General features: G+C 36.1%; 1 protein-coding gene across 2 annotated transcripts in view; it reads left to right on the top strand.

The window, feature by feature from the left end:
- Window positions 1–16,624, top strand: part of GALC (galactosylceramidase) — a 31,266-nt gene that overhangs the window by 5,714 nt on the left and 8,928 nt on the right. Inside the window, exons 5-13 of one of the 2 annotated variants that reach the window (XM_018907338.3) lie at window positions 832–971; window positions 3,061–3,099; window positions 8,301–8,431; window positions 10,631–10,786; window positions 12,831–12,955; window positions 14,145–14,272; window positions 14,725–14,814; window positions 16,008–16,097; window positions 16,435–16,579. In XM_018907338.3, the coding sequence (XP_018762883.1) occupies window positions 832–971; window positions 3,061–3,099; window positions 8,301–8,431; window positions 10,631–10,786; window positions 12,831–12,955; window positions 14,145–14,272; window positions 14,725–14,814; window positions 16,008–16,097; window positions 16,435–16,579 (1,044 nt within the window). Of the gene's footprint in view, window positions 1–831; window positions 972–3,060; window positions 3,100–6,269; window positions 6,398–8,300; window positions 8,432–10,630; window positions 10,787–12,830; window positions 12,956–14,144; window positions 14,273–14,724; window positions 14,815–16,007; window positions 16,098–16,434; window positions 16,580–16,624 lie in introns of both variants that reach the window. The other variant, XM_018907340.3, reaches the window with a different exon arrangement.

The following is a 16,624-nucleotide window of genomic DNA, read 5'->3' as shown; positions in this document are numbered from 1 at the left end:
ATGTGGAACCCTAGGTTGTACCTTTGTATTTTGGAAATACAAATGTATTTCACATGAAACAAAGTAAGAAGTCTGTTGGTTAAAAGGTGTCTTAATTCCCTTGCCTCCCAGGCAGCTTTACAATATCCAGCCATGAAGCAAGGCTTGGTGCAGGATTTGCCAGTCAGGTTCTGTTAAGCCTGCTATTTATGACTTACTGTAATTATTAATAATATCCCTCTTCCCTCGCATCAAGCTCTCAACAAAGGAAGGAGGGTTTACTTTTAAATTAGCTTATGCTATCTTATACAAGTTGGCTGGATGCTTAGCAGCATCTGGTTGGATTAATTTGTTTTTCTTATTTATTACAAGATCTAGTGAACAGCTGAGACTTGGAAATGTGTTTCCATGATCCTAATCTTCCTCCTTCTGTTATCATCAATATCATGTCTTCTTAAGTTCATGTTCAGGAGATAAACAATTTGTCATGTTCTGTATTGGCCCTTTGTCTGTAGCTTTGTAAATTTTTATCCTAAAATCTTTGGATTTTTAAACTGGTTAGAGCTAGTACCATAAAATTGACAAATTATATGTAGTCAGTTGTTCTCTAGTAACGAATGCTTCCTAGCTCATTAAAAAAAGCAGCTATTAATTGCTTGATCATAGTTTGTATTAGACCATACTCTGCAGTTGGAGAAGTTATGTTTCATTGTCTTCACTGGAACCAAGCCAGTTTCAAGTGCATATTTGTTCCTTCATTTCATGTAGAGCAAATTACAGCTTGCTCTTTAAGCGTATTGAGTAATGTAAACAGCCACTTACCTTATTCATTTGTTTTTCTTCTCTTTCCAGGGTTACCTTGGGCATTTCCAGGATGGATAGGGAGGGGTGAAGATTGGCCCTATGACTATCCAGATATCACTGCTTACTATATTATTTCTTGGATATTAGGAGCAAAACAGTATCATGATTTGGACATTGATTATATTGGGGTCAGTAAAGCAAAATCTCCTGTGTATTTATATTTTATCTATCTTTAGTCCTAAAATCTTGGTCCTGCCTCTCATTGTTGATGACTGGAGGAGGAGGAGGATGGCAAGAGAAATTTTTTTTTGTAATTGCAGTTTTGGCTTGTACTGTTGCCAGGGGAAAAGCAGTAGTTGTGCTAGATTACAATTTTCCTGAAATGATGGCTGTTAAAGCAGAAGAAGTATCAAATGGTTCCTGCCTTCCCAGCTCTAAAGTAGTTACCAAATAATTTGAGAGTTCTTTTTCCTTTTCTTCCATGTTTGTTCTTCTTGCCTTTCAGCAGAACAAAACCACATAACAAAAAGCATCAGTTAACACAGTTTGAAAGTCAGCTAACAGGACTTAGCATAAAGTATGGTTGTTATTTTGCAGAGGAGCAGTCCTCTACAAGTTTTGAATTTTAACTTGAATCATTTATAGTAGTTAAAAGCTCATGTTTTACAGTACGCCTGCTATGTTGTCTGTATATAGTGCAATATATGGAAGTAGTGAATGAATGTCTGAGAAAAAATGTCATAAATTGGAGATGAGAGAGAGAAGCAGACAATCTGAAAAAACTCTTCAAATTCTCTATTTGAGCAGGAAAGTGTGCCTAGGATTCCTCTAAAATCAATCCTATATTTACTGGACACTTATTTTGGAGTCTTAAATGTTTTGATATGAGAAGTTCAAGTGCAGAGAAGCTGAAAATCACTTCAGCAGTCCAAAGCTTCCAAAACTGTGTTTCCCATACCTGAGAATTCTGATGTTTCTGCTGCAATGTGGGACGGTGTATCTCCTGGGGAATGCATCCCCCTTGATGGTGCTGGCTTATTTCAGTTGGGTCAGTCTTGTCCTGTGGGTAACATAGTGTTACTTCAGCAATTCAGTTGTAGGGAGAGGAAGAAAAATTGTTGTTACATTTTTCTCTGCCTTGTATTCTTGTAGTAGAAAGCAAGTTCTGCGTTTCACGTATTAGAGTAATATTGACTTCAGTGTTGTTACTTCACAGTAATTAGCTTGCTAAATTCTCTCCTTCTGAGAAAAGGTGATTTCTGCTTACCCAGGCAATGTGACAATATTACATATTGTCTCATTTCTTTGTGGGCATAATCTGAAATACAGGGAAACAGTGAGAGGTCTGTGAAGGCTCAGAAACTGTCAAAACAATTTCAATGCTGTTATGGTTGTACATTTTAGTCTTTACCACTCTTTTTGCTATAAGTACATGTTCTGTATCACTATTTGCTTTAGGATGAGATGAGCCTTGCACTAAGTAATGTTTTGATTGGCTCATTTCTGAACTTTTGTGTTAGCATTTATAGGAAGATGTAGAAATATCAAAATAAATTGTATTTACTCATAAGCTAAACCTTTTCTGGTGAATGTGAGTCACAGTGTTCATGTTGCAGTTAGAACAGAAAGAAAAAAGGTTTCTGCCTATGTGTTTTATAGGCCAGGGGATTTGGTAGAATGGAAGATCAGTACTCTTGCTTTTGAATTTTGAGGTGTGTTTAGCTTAAACTATCTTTCCCTAAAAGATGGAAAATTTAGAAATTAGCTCCTTTTGCGTCTGTTTACTTAAAATATGCTTTTGTGTTCGTGCTTGGATGTAGTCCTGTGTAAATTAGAAAGAACAGTAAACTTCATCGATTTTGTTCAATATGTTAGTTATTCTGGCTCTCCCATGCCCATGTGGTGCAACAGGGGCCCATTCATTAGGCCACACCTTGAGGCCACAACACGTTTCTCAATGATTCCTAGCAAACTGTAGAGCCATTGGTAATGTAACACTGCTGCCATTGTAGAGCTCAAGCAGCTCTAGCATTCTTGTCAGCAAGAAGGCAATCAGCAGACCTTAGAGAAAGATAAACAAGCACCCACTATGAACTTTCATTGTGAATTTTCCCCAGAAAAGCCGATAACAAAATCAACCAGCACTTCCCTCTAGTACACGGAAACCATGGAGTTGATTAATGGATTCTATAATCTTACATATATATAAATAAAATCTTTTAATTCTCCATTGACGTATCCTGATTTTTCTAAATGGATTTTACTTTCTCTTTATAGATATGGAATGAAAGGGCATTTAGTAGCAAATACATTAAGGTATGTATTATTTTCTTATTTCTGTGAAGTGCTTGTCGTACCGTACACGAACTATTAGCTTTTCTGAATTTGTGCAGGAAAGTGACCTTAATTCTGCAGCTGAACTCTGTTTCTTGTAGTTGCATGCATGGAAAGATAACATGTTCAGATGTCTAGATTGTTTATTTTTTGCGTCTGAAACTGTTACTTTGAACTTTGGGCATGTCATGTCAGTATATGCTGAATGTTAGAACTTCTAAATTTTTATGGAAGCTTCAGTTCATGCTACTATCATACAAACTTAAAATCATCTTTTTACCAGCTTGGATATAGCTAGAAATCCAAGATCTAGAATTGCTTAAAATTCTGTAGCTAAGTTCTGTGATTACAGTACTCTGAAATATTGCTATTAAATCACAGTAAAGGCTTCGTGTTTCTAACTTTACAAAATTCAGTACCTTTTGTTCTAAAAAGCTGGAAGAGCACAGCATTTCACATAACCAGCCTTCAGATAGCTGTAATATTTCTCAATGCTGAATATGCTCCTGCAGTGCCCCTTGCCCTGCTTTAAAAAGTCTCTTCTGTTTGTTACATTGTCTTGTGGTGAAATCTTAAGTACAAGCTTCTGCTTTCTTCCTTTCCTTGTTCTTGCTTGAGGCTAAGACACAATGGCATTACCTCTTCTTAAAAGCAAACAAGACTCAGAGAATCATAGAATGGCTTGAGTTGCAAGAGACCTTAAAGACCATCCAGTTGCAATCCTCCTGCCATGGTCAGGGACACCTTCCACTAGACCATGTTTCTTGAAACCTCATTCAGCCTAGCCTTGAGCACTTCCAGGGATGGGGCCATCCATTCCCCCGTGTCCTGTCACTACATGCTTTTGTAAAAAGTCCCTTTCCATACTTTCTTGTGGGCTCTCTCAAGGTACTGGAAGGCAGCAATTAGGTCACCCCAAAACCTTCTCTTCTTCAGGCTGAACAATCTCAAATCTGTGTCATGTCACCTTGAGGCTTTCTTGTCTGCTTGTCTTGGCTTGCTCATGTAGCGAGAAAGAATATGGAGAACAAACTGTTGAGTCTAGGGGCAACATTCTACTTTATAGCTTTTTGAATACTGTTGAATTGGGACTGAGTATTTGGTTTCTAGAGCTGAATATTTAGTTTAAAATTTGACCATAAAATCACCCAAGTATTTACTGAAAGGTTTTGGCCCTCCTTCCATGGTATGTTAACTGATAAGAGGTTTTTTATTGAGCACCTACTTTACCATTCATTCTCTTACAGTGTCACTTGGCACCACTTCTCTCATCAGCACTATAATTCTGTTTGCAGTCTGCCATTTCGCAAGAGGGCAATATACCAAAATGTACTGCTGCACACCAAACATTTTCTGTAATTCCTGTTAAATACATCACAGATAAGCCCTTAGTTATCTGGCTAAATTTTTACTCGTAGATGTTATTTTAGATACTTCATCCTCTAAGGCACTAGATATGTTTCTTAATAAGTAGAAAAAAAAAAAGAACAAAGAAATGGAGACTGTAATGCTTCTAAATTCTTGTTCAAGAAAACCCTGTTCTTTCAGTTAAATGAGTACTGTGTATGAGGGAGCTGTTCTGCAAATGTGGAGTGTGTTTTGGGTGCATGAAGTTCTCTGCCCTTGGTACTTCTCTTTCAGCATGGAAATTCTGAAATCATTCATTTTGTTCTTCTGAGCTGTCTCTGTGGCTAGGCAATTTTTCTGAGTGTCTAGGTAGCAAGAATGCTTTAAATTGCAAGAACCTTCTAGTATTATGAGTTTTTCTTTTGGTAGACTTTGTTTCAAAGGTTTCAAACAGCTGAACGGAACTTCATTGCTACTTTTCTTCTTAGTAAGTTTTATGTCCTAATTAGTTTTAGATCTAGGCTTTGGTTGTCATCAACACTTAGACTTTTATATCTGTCCTTACTTGACTACATGAAAAAGAGAAATGCTTCCTTTTCTTCTTCACATTGCCAGAGGGCTATTACAAGAAACAGGTTGAGGGCTCAGGCCTACTGATCTTTGAATCAAGTTGCAAAATCTTTTGTATGCATGCATGCACACAATGCATCATTATTTTATATCTAAAATTGAAAAAAAATATTTTAGACTGTGGACTGGGGTTTTTTTTCAGATGCAGCTGTATATGCAAGCTGCTGAAAATATATTTTTAATTATATTTTTAAAAAAATTTCTGGTTTGAGTTTTCAGATGGTACCAGCCCTCTATAAGTGTGGTTCAATCTTAACTATTAAGGCTGAGTATATTTTGTGTGGGTATATTTTACCTAAGAATTTCCACAGACAAATGTGAGCTGTGTATCATCTTTAACAGTGAAACAGTAAAGAGAAGCTGAAAAGACAGAATAGGAATTCTTTTCTGCTGGCATGTTTGAATTCAAAGTTGGTTGCCCTCAGTTTTGTTGTAAATATGCAGTTCTAGATTTATTCATTGCTTTCCCTGAAAGTTAGTGAAACATGAAAACCAAGTAGTGAGTAAACTTAAATATTTAACTCTTAAAACAGAAAGGATTTTTTTTTTAAATTCAGTAAAATGGGCACTGAAAAATTGTTTAGGTGCTCTTCACTTGAACAGGACAGTGTTTGGCAGAGATTTCTGTTCTTGTATAGAGAGATGCACGGATAGGTCTTTTCTATTTTAAAACTTCAATCCCTGTTTTTTCAATGCACTTTTTTGGGGATCAGGTTAACTTTTGGTTCTGATCACTTAGGGAGGTATGTCCACTTCCACATTTCAGCCAGCTGTCATTTTTAGATTAGTTTAACATGACTGACTTGATGATAAATCCATTACTTTCGTGTAATGACTTACGTACATGCCAGGGAGTCAGTATGTTTAGAGTGTCCAAGTGGAGTATATGTGTGCACTTGTGGTGTCAAAAGTTATCCAAGTGATGAGAAGCCCATTTTTGTGTAATGGCCATCTCAATATGAGAGGTAACCCTTCAGTTTTAAAAATACTTACCATTAACTTCATCTTGGTTGCCACCATAGCTCTTGTTTGAGAAGTGAGAACTTTTCTTATCCATCCTGGTCCGTAAATAGAGGCTTCCACTGACTCCTTCCAAAGTTCTTGTTTTCAGTCTTAAATTTCATGTTGCCTCATTGATGAAGGCTGTACTTTAAGTGGTATTATCTGTTACTAAGGTGCTTCGACATTCTTTGGACAGACTGGGTCTATGGAACATTGGCATCATCGCTGCGGATGGAGATTGGAGCATCTCAAATGAGATGATAGTTGATCCCTATCTTAATGATGCTATTCAGGTAGTCGGGTAAGTGTGGGAGAAGGGAGGCCTTTTAGACGTTGCTTCCTATCTGTAAGTCTTCCTCTCAATTTTCAAGAGTCATATATTCTTATTTCATACTTCCTAGCTGTTTCCATTTTTTCCATCATTGTGTGCAGTGGTGATGGATTAGTCTTTCTTGTCTTTCTCTCTTCTTTTGGTTTAGTACACGCGTAAGCTGACCTTATCACTCCTCTGTAATTTCTTTCAAGTGTTCATTTAGGAGCTGTGTTTTAGGCTTCTTAGTACTAGCAAATGGCAGGAAACTTCTAACTAATCTGCATGTGCATGTTCCAAGTCAGAAAAACCTTAGGATTGGTTTCTTGGTCTGCAACTGGTTTTCATTTTGGGTGAACTTGAACTTTCAGAGTGGAACTCTGAGACTTTCTGTGGCTGCAGCTGAAATTTTTCTGGTCATATACTAGAGCTAGAAGTTTTTGTTTCTTGTTAATTTCTGAAAACAGATAATATTAGAAATGCACGCACTGACAGTAACATAGAAGTAAAAACAAGCCTCCAAAGTTTGTAAGCTAATACAGCCTATCTCAATTTTTTTCTGTTGGTGTTTCAGCAAATGTCAACTCAACTGTTTGCCTTCACTCTTGTTCCATAATACACTTTTTTACTTGCTTCTTGCAATTTACTCTGCTGCTCTTGCTCTTTGTGTAAACTCTGGTTTCTCAAAATTATACATAGTTTTTACAAAATTAAACGTTCCCAGTGGAAATTACCTGTGCAGATAAATACTGCTTGCTTGTGTTCCATTTGTTAACTTGTTTATCTCTGTTGTTAACTTTACTGTGATAAGAGCATTCTTGTGGTCACTCATGTATCATTTATCCACTCATGTATGTAAGGAAGTATGATATGCTCATCATAGTTTAAGTGAATGCATGGTTCAAGGGTTATAGCAAGTCAGTTAAGCGGGGATTTTATAGATAACTGCTTTCATATGTGTTGAGTTTGTAAACATCAATCATAAGGGTCTAAAATAAACTTAAAAAAACTTTCTTAGGTTAGGCAAGACTTGCAGCTCAGCAGATGCATTAGGAAATGTTTTAGTAATGTTTTCCATGACAATACATCATGCAGAATGAATGCACTGACTGGGTACGGTTGTTGTTTCTTTAAGGGCTTGGCAGAATTAAGGATAGGAGTACTTGTTTGTGTTTGTGCCTTTAGAACCACAGACATGTTTTAGTTGTTCTTTAAAATGGAAGTTCTTTTTGTCAGAGGTTTTTCTTGAATGTCATACAGATTTTTCCCCAACTTCTCCACCACCACTGATAACAAAAAATGAAGTGTTAGGTTTTCCTATGCAGTGGTTGTGTTATCTGTTAAGAAATCAAGGTTAGTACAAAACAACAACACCATGTTTCTCAACCAGTGCTGACTTGAAGGTACTAACTACTATAGAGAGTGCTTGCTGACCTAGTGAAAGATAATATTTAGGTGTTTTTCCTTCAAATGCTCAGGTTCAGAAAGTTCATACACAATCCTGTAGTTTACTTAACAGCACTGTAACATCTAGGTGGCTGATCTACAAATAGAGTATCTTGCATGAAATGTGATATGCTTTGTCTTTAGCTGTACTTTGTGTCTGTAAGAAGAACAAAATATTTTAAATTTTTCCTTTTATCATGTATTTTTGAATTCAGTATGGTAGAAGAAGAAGGTGTCCTTTGAAGTCACTTTGTGCTTGACAGTCTTGTATGTTTTGTTTGGTGTAACAGTTGTCCAAGTTGCAAAACCATGAATTGAAGCGTAGTAGTTTATTCAACTAGTGCTGAAGAAGATGCTGCCTTTCCCAGTATAAAGTTTTGACAATTTGAAACACTTTATTTTTATTTTTCCCTTGTCTCTGTTCTTTGCTCTCCTTTTTTTTTCCAAGCTGTTGAGGTACACATTGGATAAGCATGGTCTGGAGCAGGTGAGGATCATAGCCAGCGATAATCTGTGGGAGCCCATTTCCTTTGTCATGATGATTGACTCTGAGCTCCACGAAGTGGTCGATGTGATTGGGTAGGGGGTTCTCTCTGTTCTTCTTTCTTGGTGGTTTGTTTATTGTTTGTCTTCATCTTATTTATAACTGGCACAGACAAAACTTTACCTCTCTGTAAACTTTACTCTTACCTGCAAGGAAAGGATTGATGCTATAAAACTTTCTTACTAACCCAATCAAATCACAGTTATTGTCCCAGTAACAGCCTCAACCTTTAATTGAATCACGAGTCTTCTATCATGCTGAGGATTCCTGTTGGGCATTTTGATGGATTGAAGGTTTTTTGGACAACACTGTTTATCTTAAGGGTTTTGATTACTCTTAACTGGTATACAAAAAGTGCTTTAGCTTTACAGCTTAGTACACAGCCTTGTAATTTCCACTGGCTTGCTACTGAAATTTTGTGATCCAGAAACGAATTTGGGCTGTGATTCTCTTTGAGTTACAGTGGCTTGATTTTTAGTTCTCATTTTGTTTTAATGACAAATTTGTGTTTGGAAAACATGGAACCAGCTGACTTGTTATCCTAGTTCTGTGTTTTGTCATAATAATATTTTGCTGGTAGACTAAGGTTGAGATTGATTCCTGACTTGATGGCTGAATGAAAATGTGTGTATGAAATGCTATTAACTTTTCTTTTTACAGTAACTCTAAGCTTTCCTTACTAGGTCCCATGAACTTGCCTTACCCAGTCACATGCTTCAATTTGTCAGTTCCTTGCTTCAATTTGAGTCTTTTCCATTAATCTTTATATATCTCAGCCATAGGAGGTGTAGAAATGAGGGCTTTTTCTGCAAATACATATAGGAAGTCAGTGTCATCTACCCTTGCAATTAACCCCTCCCCCCATTCTGAACATGAAGAGTATCCTGGCGGTTTTTCACAGGTGGAGTCTTGAATCATGTCTGGATGAAGCTCAACACTTTTTACACTGTCTAAGTAAGGTGTTTTTGCTTAACTCTATAAGTGTAAGTTTTACATCCCTACTCTGATTCTGTCTTAGCATGAAAATTAAAGATTTCTTGTGTATTTCAGCTTTTATTGGGCAGGGATATTGACACTTAAGAAACACCTGTTCTGGAGTGTAGAAAGACAAATTATTCCTTCTCTGCTTTGTTTTTGCAAGCTATGCACTTTATGCCATTACAAAAACCCTTTGCTTGGTACTAAGGCAATACTTAGGTTTCCAAACCAAAGGGGAAATGCCCACTAATCTGTACAGCAGAGCAGAATGTAGCTAAAATCCCCACTCTCTGTTACATTACTGATAGTGAAGCTGCATATGAAGGACTACAACACTGAGAAGTACGTCATTGTCCACTGGAGGGAAAATAATGAAAAACCCCCAACAGTCAGACTAGAAAAACTTGTGTTTTTTGTAGTCCTGACACAAATTTGTCAATTTGTCAAGTTGCAGGCTAATAGTAAAGGAAATAGTTTAATTTTAGTGTATATATTAAGTGTGTTCAATGAATGTACTAAGTGAGGAAAATCTCAACCCTGTTTTCTGCAAGTGGTTTGAAAGGTTTTATTTCAGTCAGCAAACCTTACATGATGGGTCAGTGTTGTGACTGAGTATAATCAAAGTCTCCATTGGGAGAAGGGATGTCTCCTCATATTAAAGAAGATCTGAAAAGAAAATTAGCTATCATTATATGTTTTAACTAATATCAGTTTATACATTGTAATTTCTCTAAACCAACTAGCATGTTTTCTTGAAACCCGAGTTTATTTAAAAAGATATACAAAATCAGGCAAGTTCATGTTTAATTCTAAGACATTCATGCAGCTAAATTCTTAGCATAATGCCTAGTGCTTTATCTTACTGTTGGTTTTACATTATTTATAATTTTGTTTAAGATGGTATGAGTTAGCATGTATTTTCTCTGTTCAGCATGTTATGGTAATGACCATCTTCAAGCTCAATTTCAGGAAAGAGATTTGCTTTAGCAAGTTGTGAAAATTGCATGGCATCTATAAATCTTTATCTAAATGCTATCACGTAGCAGAAGAAATAATCTACTGATGTAAATCCAATAAGCTCTGGAATGTTACAGCTCCCCCTTTTTCAATTTTCTTGTATTCCACTTGCAAGATTCCAAAGAACTTTTATTTTTCATTTTCAGTTTGAAGGAAGTGAATCATTGCTGCTATATGTACTTCCAAACTTTGATTTTCTCTTTGTATTAAGAGCTCTTTCTTTTCAAAATATTGTGTAGGGCTCACTATCCTGGGACAAAAACAGTGGAAAATGCCATAAGAACTGGGAAGAAACTGTGGTCATCAGAAGATTACAGTACTTTCAATAATGATGTTGGTGCCGGCTGCTGGGCTCGGATCCTGAACCAAAACTATGTGAATGGAAACATGACTGCGTAAGTGTTAGGCACTGTTGCTTGCTTTCACAGCTTGGGGTGTAAGAATTATTTGAAATGCTGTATAACACGTTTCAAATAATTTCAACACATCAGCTCTGGTGAGAAAACAGGTAAACTGAAAGTCACCCCAATGTGGTCTGAATTCAAATATTCTAAGATAGGAAGTCTGCTGTTCTGACCTCTTTCTGGAGTAGAAGTCTCACAGGTTACAATGTATTCTTATTTCCCAGCACTTGATGGGGTTATGCAGTTTATGCAGTGGGTTTACACAGTTAATTTCAGATGCCTTTGAGAATGATGGTAGTTATTAAAAAAGAGAATGTTCTTAAGAAGAGCTAACATTGGAGGAAAATAACAACAAAACTAATTTATCATATTTTTCTTACGGTCTTTATCAGATTGTTTGTCTTCAGTTAAACAGATAATTGCAGATGTAATTATCTAGTTTTCCATACAACTTTTTTCTCAGAATCCATTCTTACCACATGCATGATAAATTTACTGTTTTCTGCACATTTTCTTTCCAAACTGGAAACTCTTAAAAAAAAATGTTCTCTTAACTGGGAAATTACACAACTCAGTTTTGGAAAAGAATAGAGAATAAAGTTTGATATTTCTGATGCAGCAACTGGTAATCTGAAAGAAAAAGTTCGATTAAAGAAGCTGTAGGGATCAAGATGTAAGCAAAGTTGTTCAAAGCTTTTAGATGCTTTGTAACTTCATTTTGGAAAAATAAGGAGAAATCTTCATGTCGCTTCAAATGGAGTGCAGGTAAAATCACTAATACTTGTAAAGGGAAATTTCTTTAGTCACCTGGTTTCTACAAATCTTCTGTCTTCTCTGCAAGCTGAAATTTTCAAACAGGTGAATATTTCTTTCATGAATTCCTGATCATTCTGCTTGCTTCTTAATCCTCATATACTTTAATATCTTAATTTGGCGGCATTTTTTCCCATTGTTTTTCTATTTTTCCAAGTCCTTTCAAATTATATATGCCCATTTCTTTCGCAGCCTAACAGCGACGCATATGTGTCGTGTTTATAAATTATTGTAGAATAGTTCTAAGTCCAGATGTCCAACAGTGAAGTTATCTTGGCTTGTATACTGAAAAAATCTTTCTGACGAAAGGCAGCTTATCTTTCTGCTAAGTTTGTTTCCTTTGAAGTTGAGTTTCCTACTTTTCTTTCTAAGTTTGAAATCAACAGAACAAGTTTGATGTGAGCAAGTTGAATTTACAATTCAACAGCTGTTTATTTTATGATCATGTTTTTATAGACTTCCAGGATCTCTTCTGTGTATATGTATAGTGTGATAAGTCTGTGGCAGTGACTTTAGAATGAGGCCTTTGTATGCACCTGTATGCAATAGCAAAGCCGATTGACAGCTTTTGCCTTTTGCTTAATTGCTCTGTTAAGGTGTATTTCCATACTTAAGGCCCAGAGGTCTCTAAACTTAACGTCCTTGCAAAGAGTTTTCAGTGAAGCCCAAGTCAAAGAGTGTGAAGTGATTATCCTTGTCAGGATGGAGCAAAACTCTTGAGGATGGCTGGTTAAAGTTATTTTTTGTTTTTTACTTATATGTATAAAGGTTTTTTTTGTGGTACTTAACTGCTTCCCTAAAAAACTCCACCCAAAACAACTACCACCATGCACAGAAATAACCAAGCAATGAGAAAAACCTCAATGAAACAACACTCAGCAAAATGCTGTAGACTTTGCTAACAATTTTTTTTTCTCTTTAGAACAGGAAAAAAACTCAAACAAATGGATTCTTTGCCCTCAATACATGTTTCTTTTAATGTAAAACTTTTTGTGGTGTTCTAGGCAGAGAATTTACCACCCGTTTTGGAAGAAGTTCTCAACACTGATTTGTTGATTTGCTTTATTTTCCTCTCCTGTGGGTTTTTTTTTGTGGGAAAGGTATTCCCTCCACCCCCAAATTGTTTTCATTGTATGCTGAAGAAAAAGGAGGAATGGATTCTTGTACTAAGTTAATCTAATACTATCCATGTGAATGGAGAAAACACCTGTTTTTCTTCCAGAACAATTGCATGGAACCTGGTGGCTAGTTATTATGAGGAGCTGCCCTTTGGTCGTTGTGCATTAATGACAGCGCAGGAGCCGTGGAGTGGCCACTATAAAGTTGAATCTCCTATCTGGATTACAGGTGAAAATCTTGCTGTTATAAGTTGGTGATCTGACACTAAACATCACTGTATTTTCCAAGGCCTTTATTTATTTAGTGGTTTTATGTGGATTATTTTTTGTACCAAATTGAGGTAGATTTGTGGAAAGTTTTGTGAATTCATTAAGAAAGAAGAAAATAATCTCATTTAAATAGAAAGCAGAAAGATATAATAGTAAGGGAAATATTTATACTTGACCTTTAGCTGTATCAGAAAGTAATAAGGTACTGCCTTTTTAGCTGTTACTATTGAAATATTTTGATTTGAAGTGCCCATAAAGGTTAATGTGTTTTCCTCTTTCCTTTCCCTTTTTTATTTTTAATCTTTGAGTATCAATCAATTCTATTTGGTACTTCTCCATTTACAAAAGTGGAACAAAGAATCTCTCTATTCTTTTCCTGCTTGATATTCTTGGCTTGTGTAAATTAGCATTTCCTTGAGCTTGGGAATGGGAAGCATGTTCACATAGTGTCTGTGGACACACGGATTCACTGGCTACTCTGTAGCCCTGTAATATTCTACTGTCTTTGCTGCAGTTCTGTAGAGTAACGGTGCAGTGCCATGAAGGAGGAACAAAAATCATAGCATTTGTCTTGTTCTTCTGCTAGTTATCTATATTTGTAAAAGCATTAAAGCAAAACTGGCCACAGTTTCCCATTAATAGAACAGCTGAGCTGTTTTTCCTATGTCCACGTTGCTCAGGATTTTCATGATCTGGGTAATATTCTTCTCTGATAGTTTCTGAAAACCCTACTTATTTAGTTATTCCCCATGAAGTTGCCCATCTGTGCTTTCCCTGCCAATTATTTGTTAAAAAGAAATGTTTATTTTATTTAAAGAAAAAAAACAGATTTTTTTTTCTGTGATGAATATTCAAATTGAATGGACAAGATTACCGTATATCATTTGTGCTTAATGTCTGAATAATTGCTATAATTTTAACTGTTTTGTCTGCCACAGTGTTGATATTTTTAATTTTCCCATAGTATAATTCTTTAATCTTTCCTCTTATATAGGTAAATTTTGTTTTGGAAGTTCTATTACTTTCTTCCCCAAATAAAGTTTCAGTTTTGTCAGCGTGTGTGAGAGAGAAATTTAATTAAGCCTACAAATATTACCATTTCTATTAATTTCTATTAGTTAATTACTGTATTCTAATTTTTGTCTCAGCACACACCACACAGTTTACTCAGCCAGGCTGGTCATACTTGCAAGTGGATGGACACTTAGAAGGAGGTGGCAGTTTTGTAGCTCTGACAGATGGTCTAGGAAACCTTACCATCATCATTGAAACTATGGTATGTGCATCAGCAATTCCAGTGGACTAGAAAAGTTGCAGGAAATGTTTTCTTATGAAGAACCTGTCTTGATTTACATAGTTCAGTATCTGTGAATGTTTTGGATACTTGTAGCTTTATTAGTGAGTTCACTAGAGGCTGTTTTTTCTATCTGGGCTTAAAATACCTTGTTGAGACTTCCTGGAGGCCAATATATATGCCATCTTTGTCTTTTTATTGCACATTAGCTTTAAGTGGATGACACACTGGGAGGAAGTTATATCATGTGCTTTCTTAAAATCTGTATTCAGAATAAAATGAATAAACTACTGCAATTGCAGCTATTAAGATAACAGTGAAATAAATTATTGCTCTTTTAATTTCAATTCTGTGCTATAGGTTTTTCATGAATGTTGCCATGTGTTGCATTCCAGTAATGTGTCTCTTCTGTTACATTTGTCTTTTTTCTTCAGAGTCATAATCACTCTAAATGTATCAGGCCTCCATTGCCAAATTTCAATGTCATACCTCAGAGAGCAACTTTCTACCTCAGAGGGTCATTTGTAAGTAGATCTTGAAAATATTTGATCAGCCTTGTAAAATGAATTGCCATTCATAATCAGACACATGCAAGTCAGTATCATGGTATGCAATGTCATAACTGATATTGGAGAATTGCTGCCTCTCAGTCTAATCATCTGCATATTGAAGAAGAAATTTCATAGGACAGAAATGCAACTAAATTTTTCTTTAGAATATGTTCCAAGGCTGGGTTCTCTGACATGCTGACATAGTTTGTTGGGCCAGCACATCCATGGCCTTTCTAGTTATCAGTTAATTTTCAGGGGGATATTTGTAGGCTTTGTTGTTGCATCCTGTGAAGAGATATTCTGAGAATCTCCTAGCTGTTGATTTGTTGACTCTATTTTTTAATTTCACTCAAGTATATTTCTCTCTTGAATGTGAACAATACTTTCACAGTGTAAACTGGAGGGAATCATTGTTAGTTGATTCAGATGATTCCTTATCAGAATTTGACAGTTACTTATTTGGAATTTGATTTTGATTTTTTGGCAGCAATAATTTCTTTTAGAGGAGATTATTTGGATGATACTTATGACAATAAAGTGGTTCACTTAGGAAAAGTAGCTGAGTGTCAATTTGGATACACAGCTCCCTTTTAGGGAAGTATCAGATGGCTTATCCAAATCAAGCTCTAGGTTGCTCGCTTTGTTGTTGCTGTTGGTAACTGAAAAGAAATTATAGGGGTTAGGTGTGATCTAAATCTGATACTAATAGAGTTGATATGCAGAATTGAGTATTGCAGAAGGCTGGAGACATGTAAGCAAAATACTTTGCTCAAAAATTAAAATACAAGAACTAGGAACTGAACTGAAGGCTTCATAAAAGTGAAACTTGTGGGATATTATTTCAGTCTGGTTACTTTTTGGAAGAGAGTTTGTATTCAAGGTGTATTGTTGGTGATAGAGAAACTAAAGATTGTGTCTGTGTTTGCAGTGCTTTCTGTCTTTATAAGCAACATTAGGGGCTGTTAGGGCAATGCCTTATTGATGTATAATCTATAAAAGTGTAAGGCATATGTAATGATTAGCTGAATAAAGTTGAGGCGTCTAATGTGATCAACAGCTTTAACAAAAGTTAGGCACCTATAGAGGACTGGTATTTCTCAAGTTGAATATTAAAGGTTGTTTATTTTGCTGCTGTGTTTTAAATTGTATGGTGTGTTCCATTGTAGTCTATGGTGGAAACCCTTCAAGTGTGGCATTCCAGACTTGATTTTGAATCTGGAAACTCCAGCCTTTTCCAGAAACTCCATCCTTTACAGGTAAGTTGATCAGTTTTAATTATCAGTCCCTCTGCAGTTTCAGGTGTGTCTTCCCTCTTTGGTAAAACTCCTCAACTTTCACACTTAAGCTGCAAATTTAGGGTGTGCTTTAAGGCTGTTTGACTGCAGTTTTACTGGCTGTGTACAAGTGTACCTGGAGGTAATAACAAGTTTGGGGAAAAGGAGTTTTAAAAAGAGCCCAGAGATATTTGAATGCTGAGCAAGAAGATGGGAATTTTGCCTTAAATCAGGACTTCAGAGGATCTTGACTTCAGGAGCCAGGGTGTTTTGTCATTTAGTTGTTAAGTTTTGCAGCTTGAGCTTTTTTCAATTCCAGGTATGGAGGGGAAGATTTTCTTTAGATCTAAACGTGGATGAAGTCTACACTTTAACCACACTCAAGACAGGATGGAAATGTGGTTACCCAGAGCCGCCTCCTCCTCAGCCCTTTCCTTCCATTTACAATGATGATTTCAATATACGTAAGCCACAATCCTCTTACCCAAAAACCTCATTCACACACAGAT

This window comes from Serinus canaria, chromosome 5 (genome assembly GCF_022539315.1).
Source record: "Serinus canaria isolate serCan28SL12 chromosome 5, serCan2020, whole genome shotgun sequence".
NCBI lineage: Eukaryota > Metazoa > Chordata > Aves > Passeriformes > Fringillidae > Serinus > Serinus canaria.
This window is presented reverse-complemented; position numbering and strand designations above follow the sequence as displayed.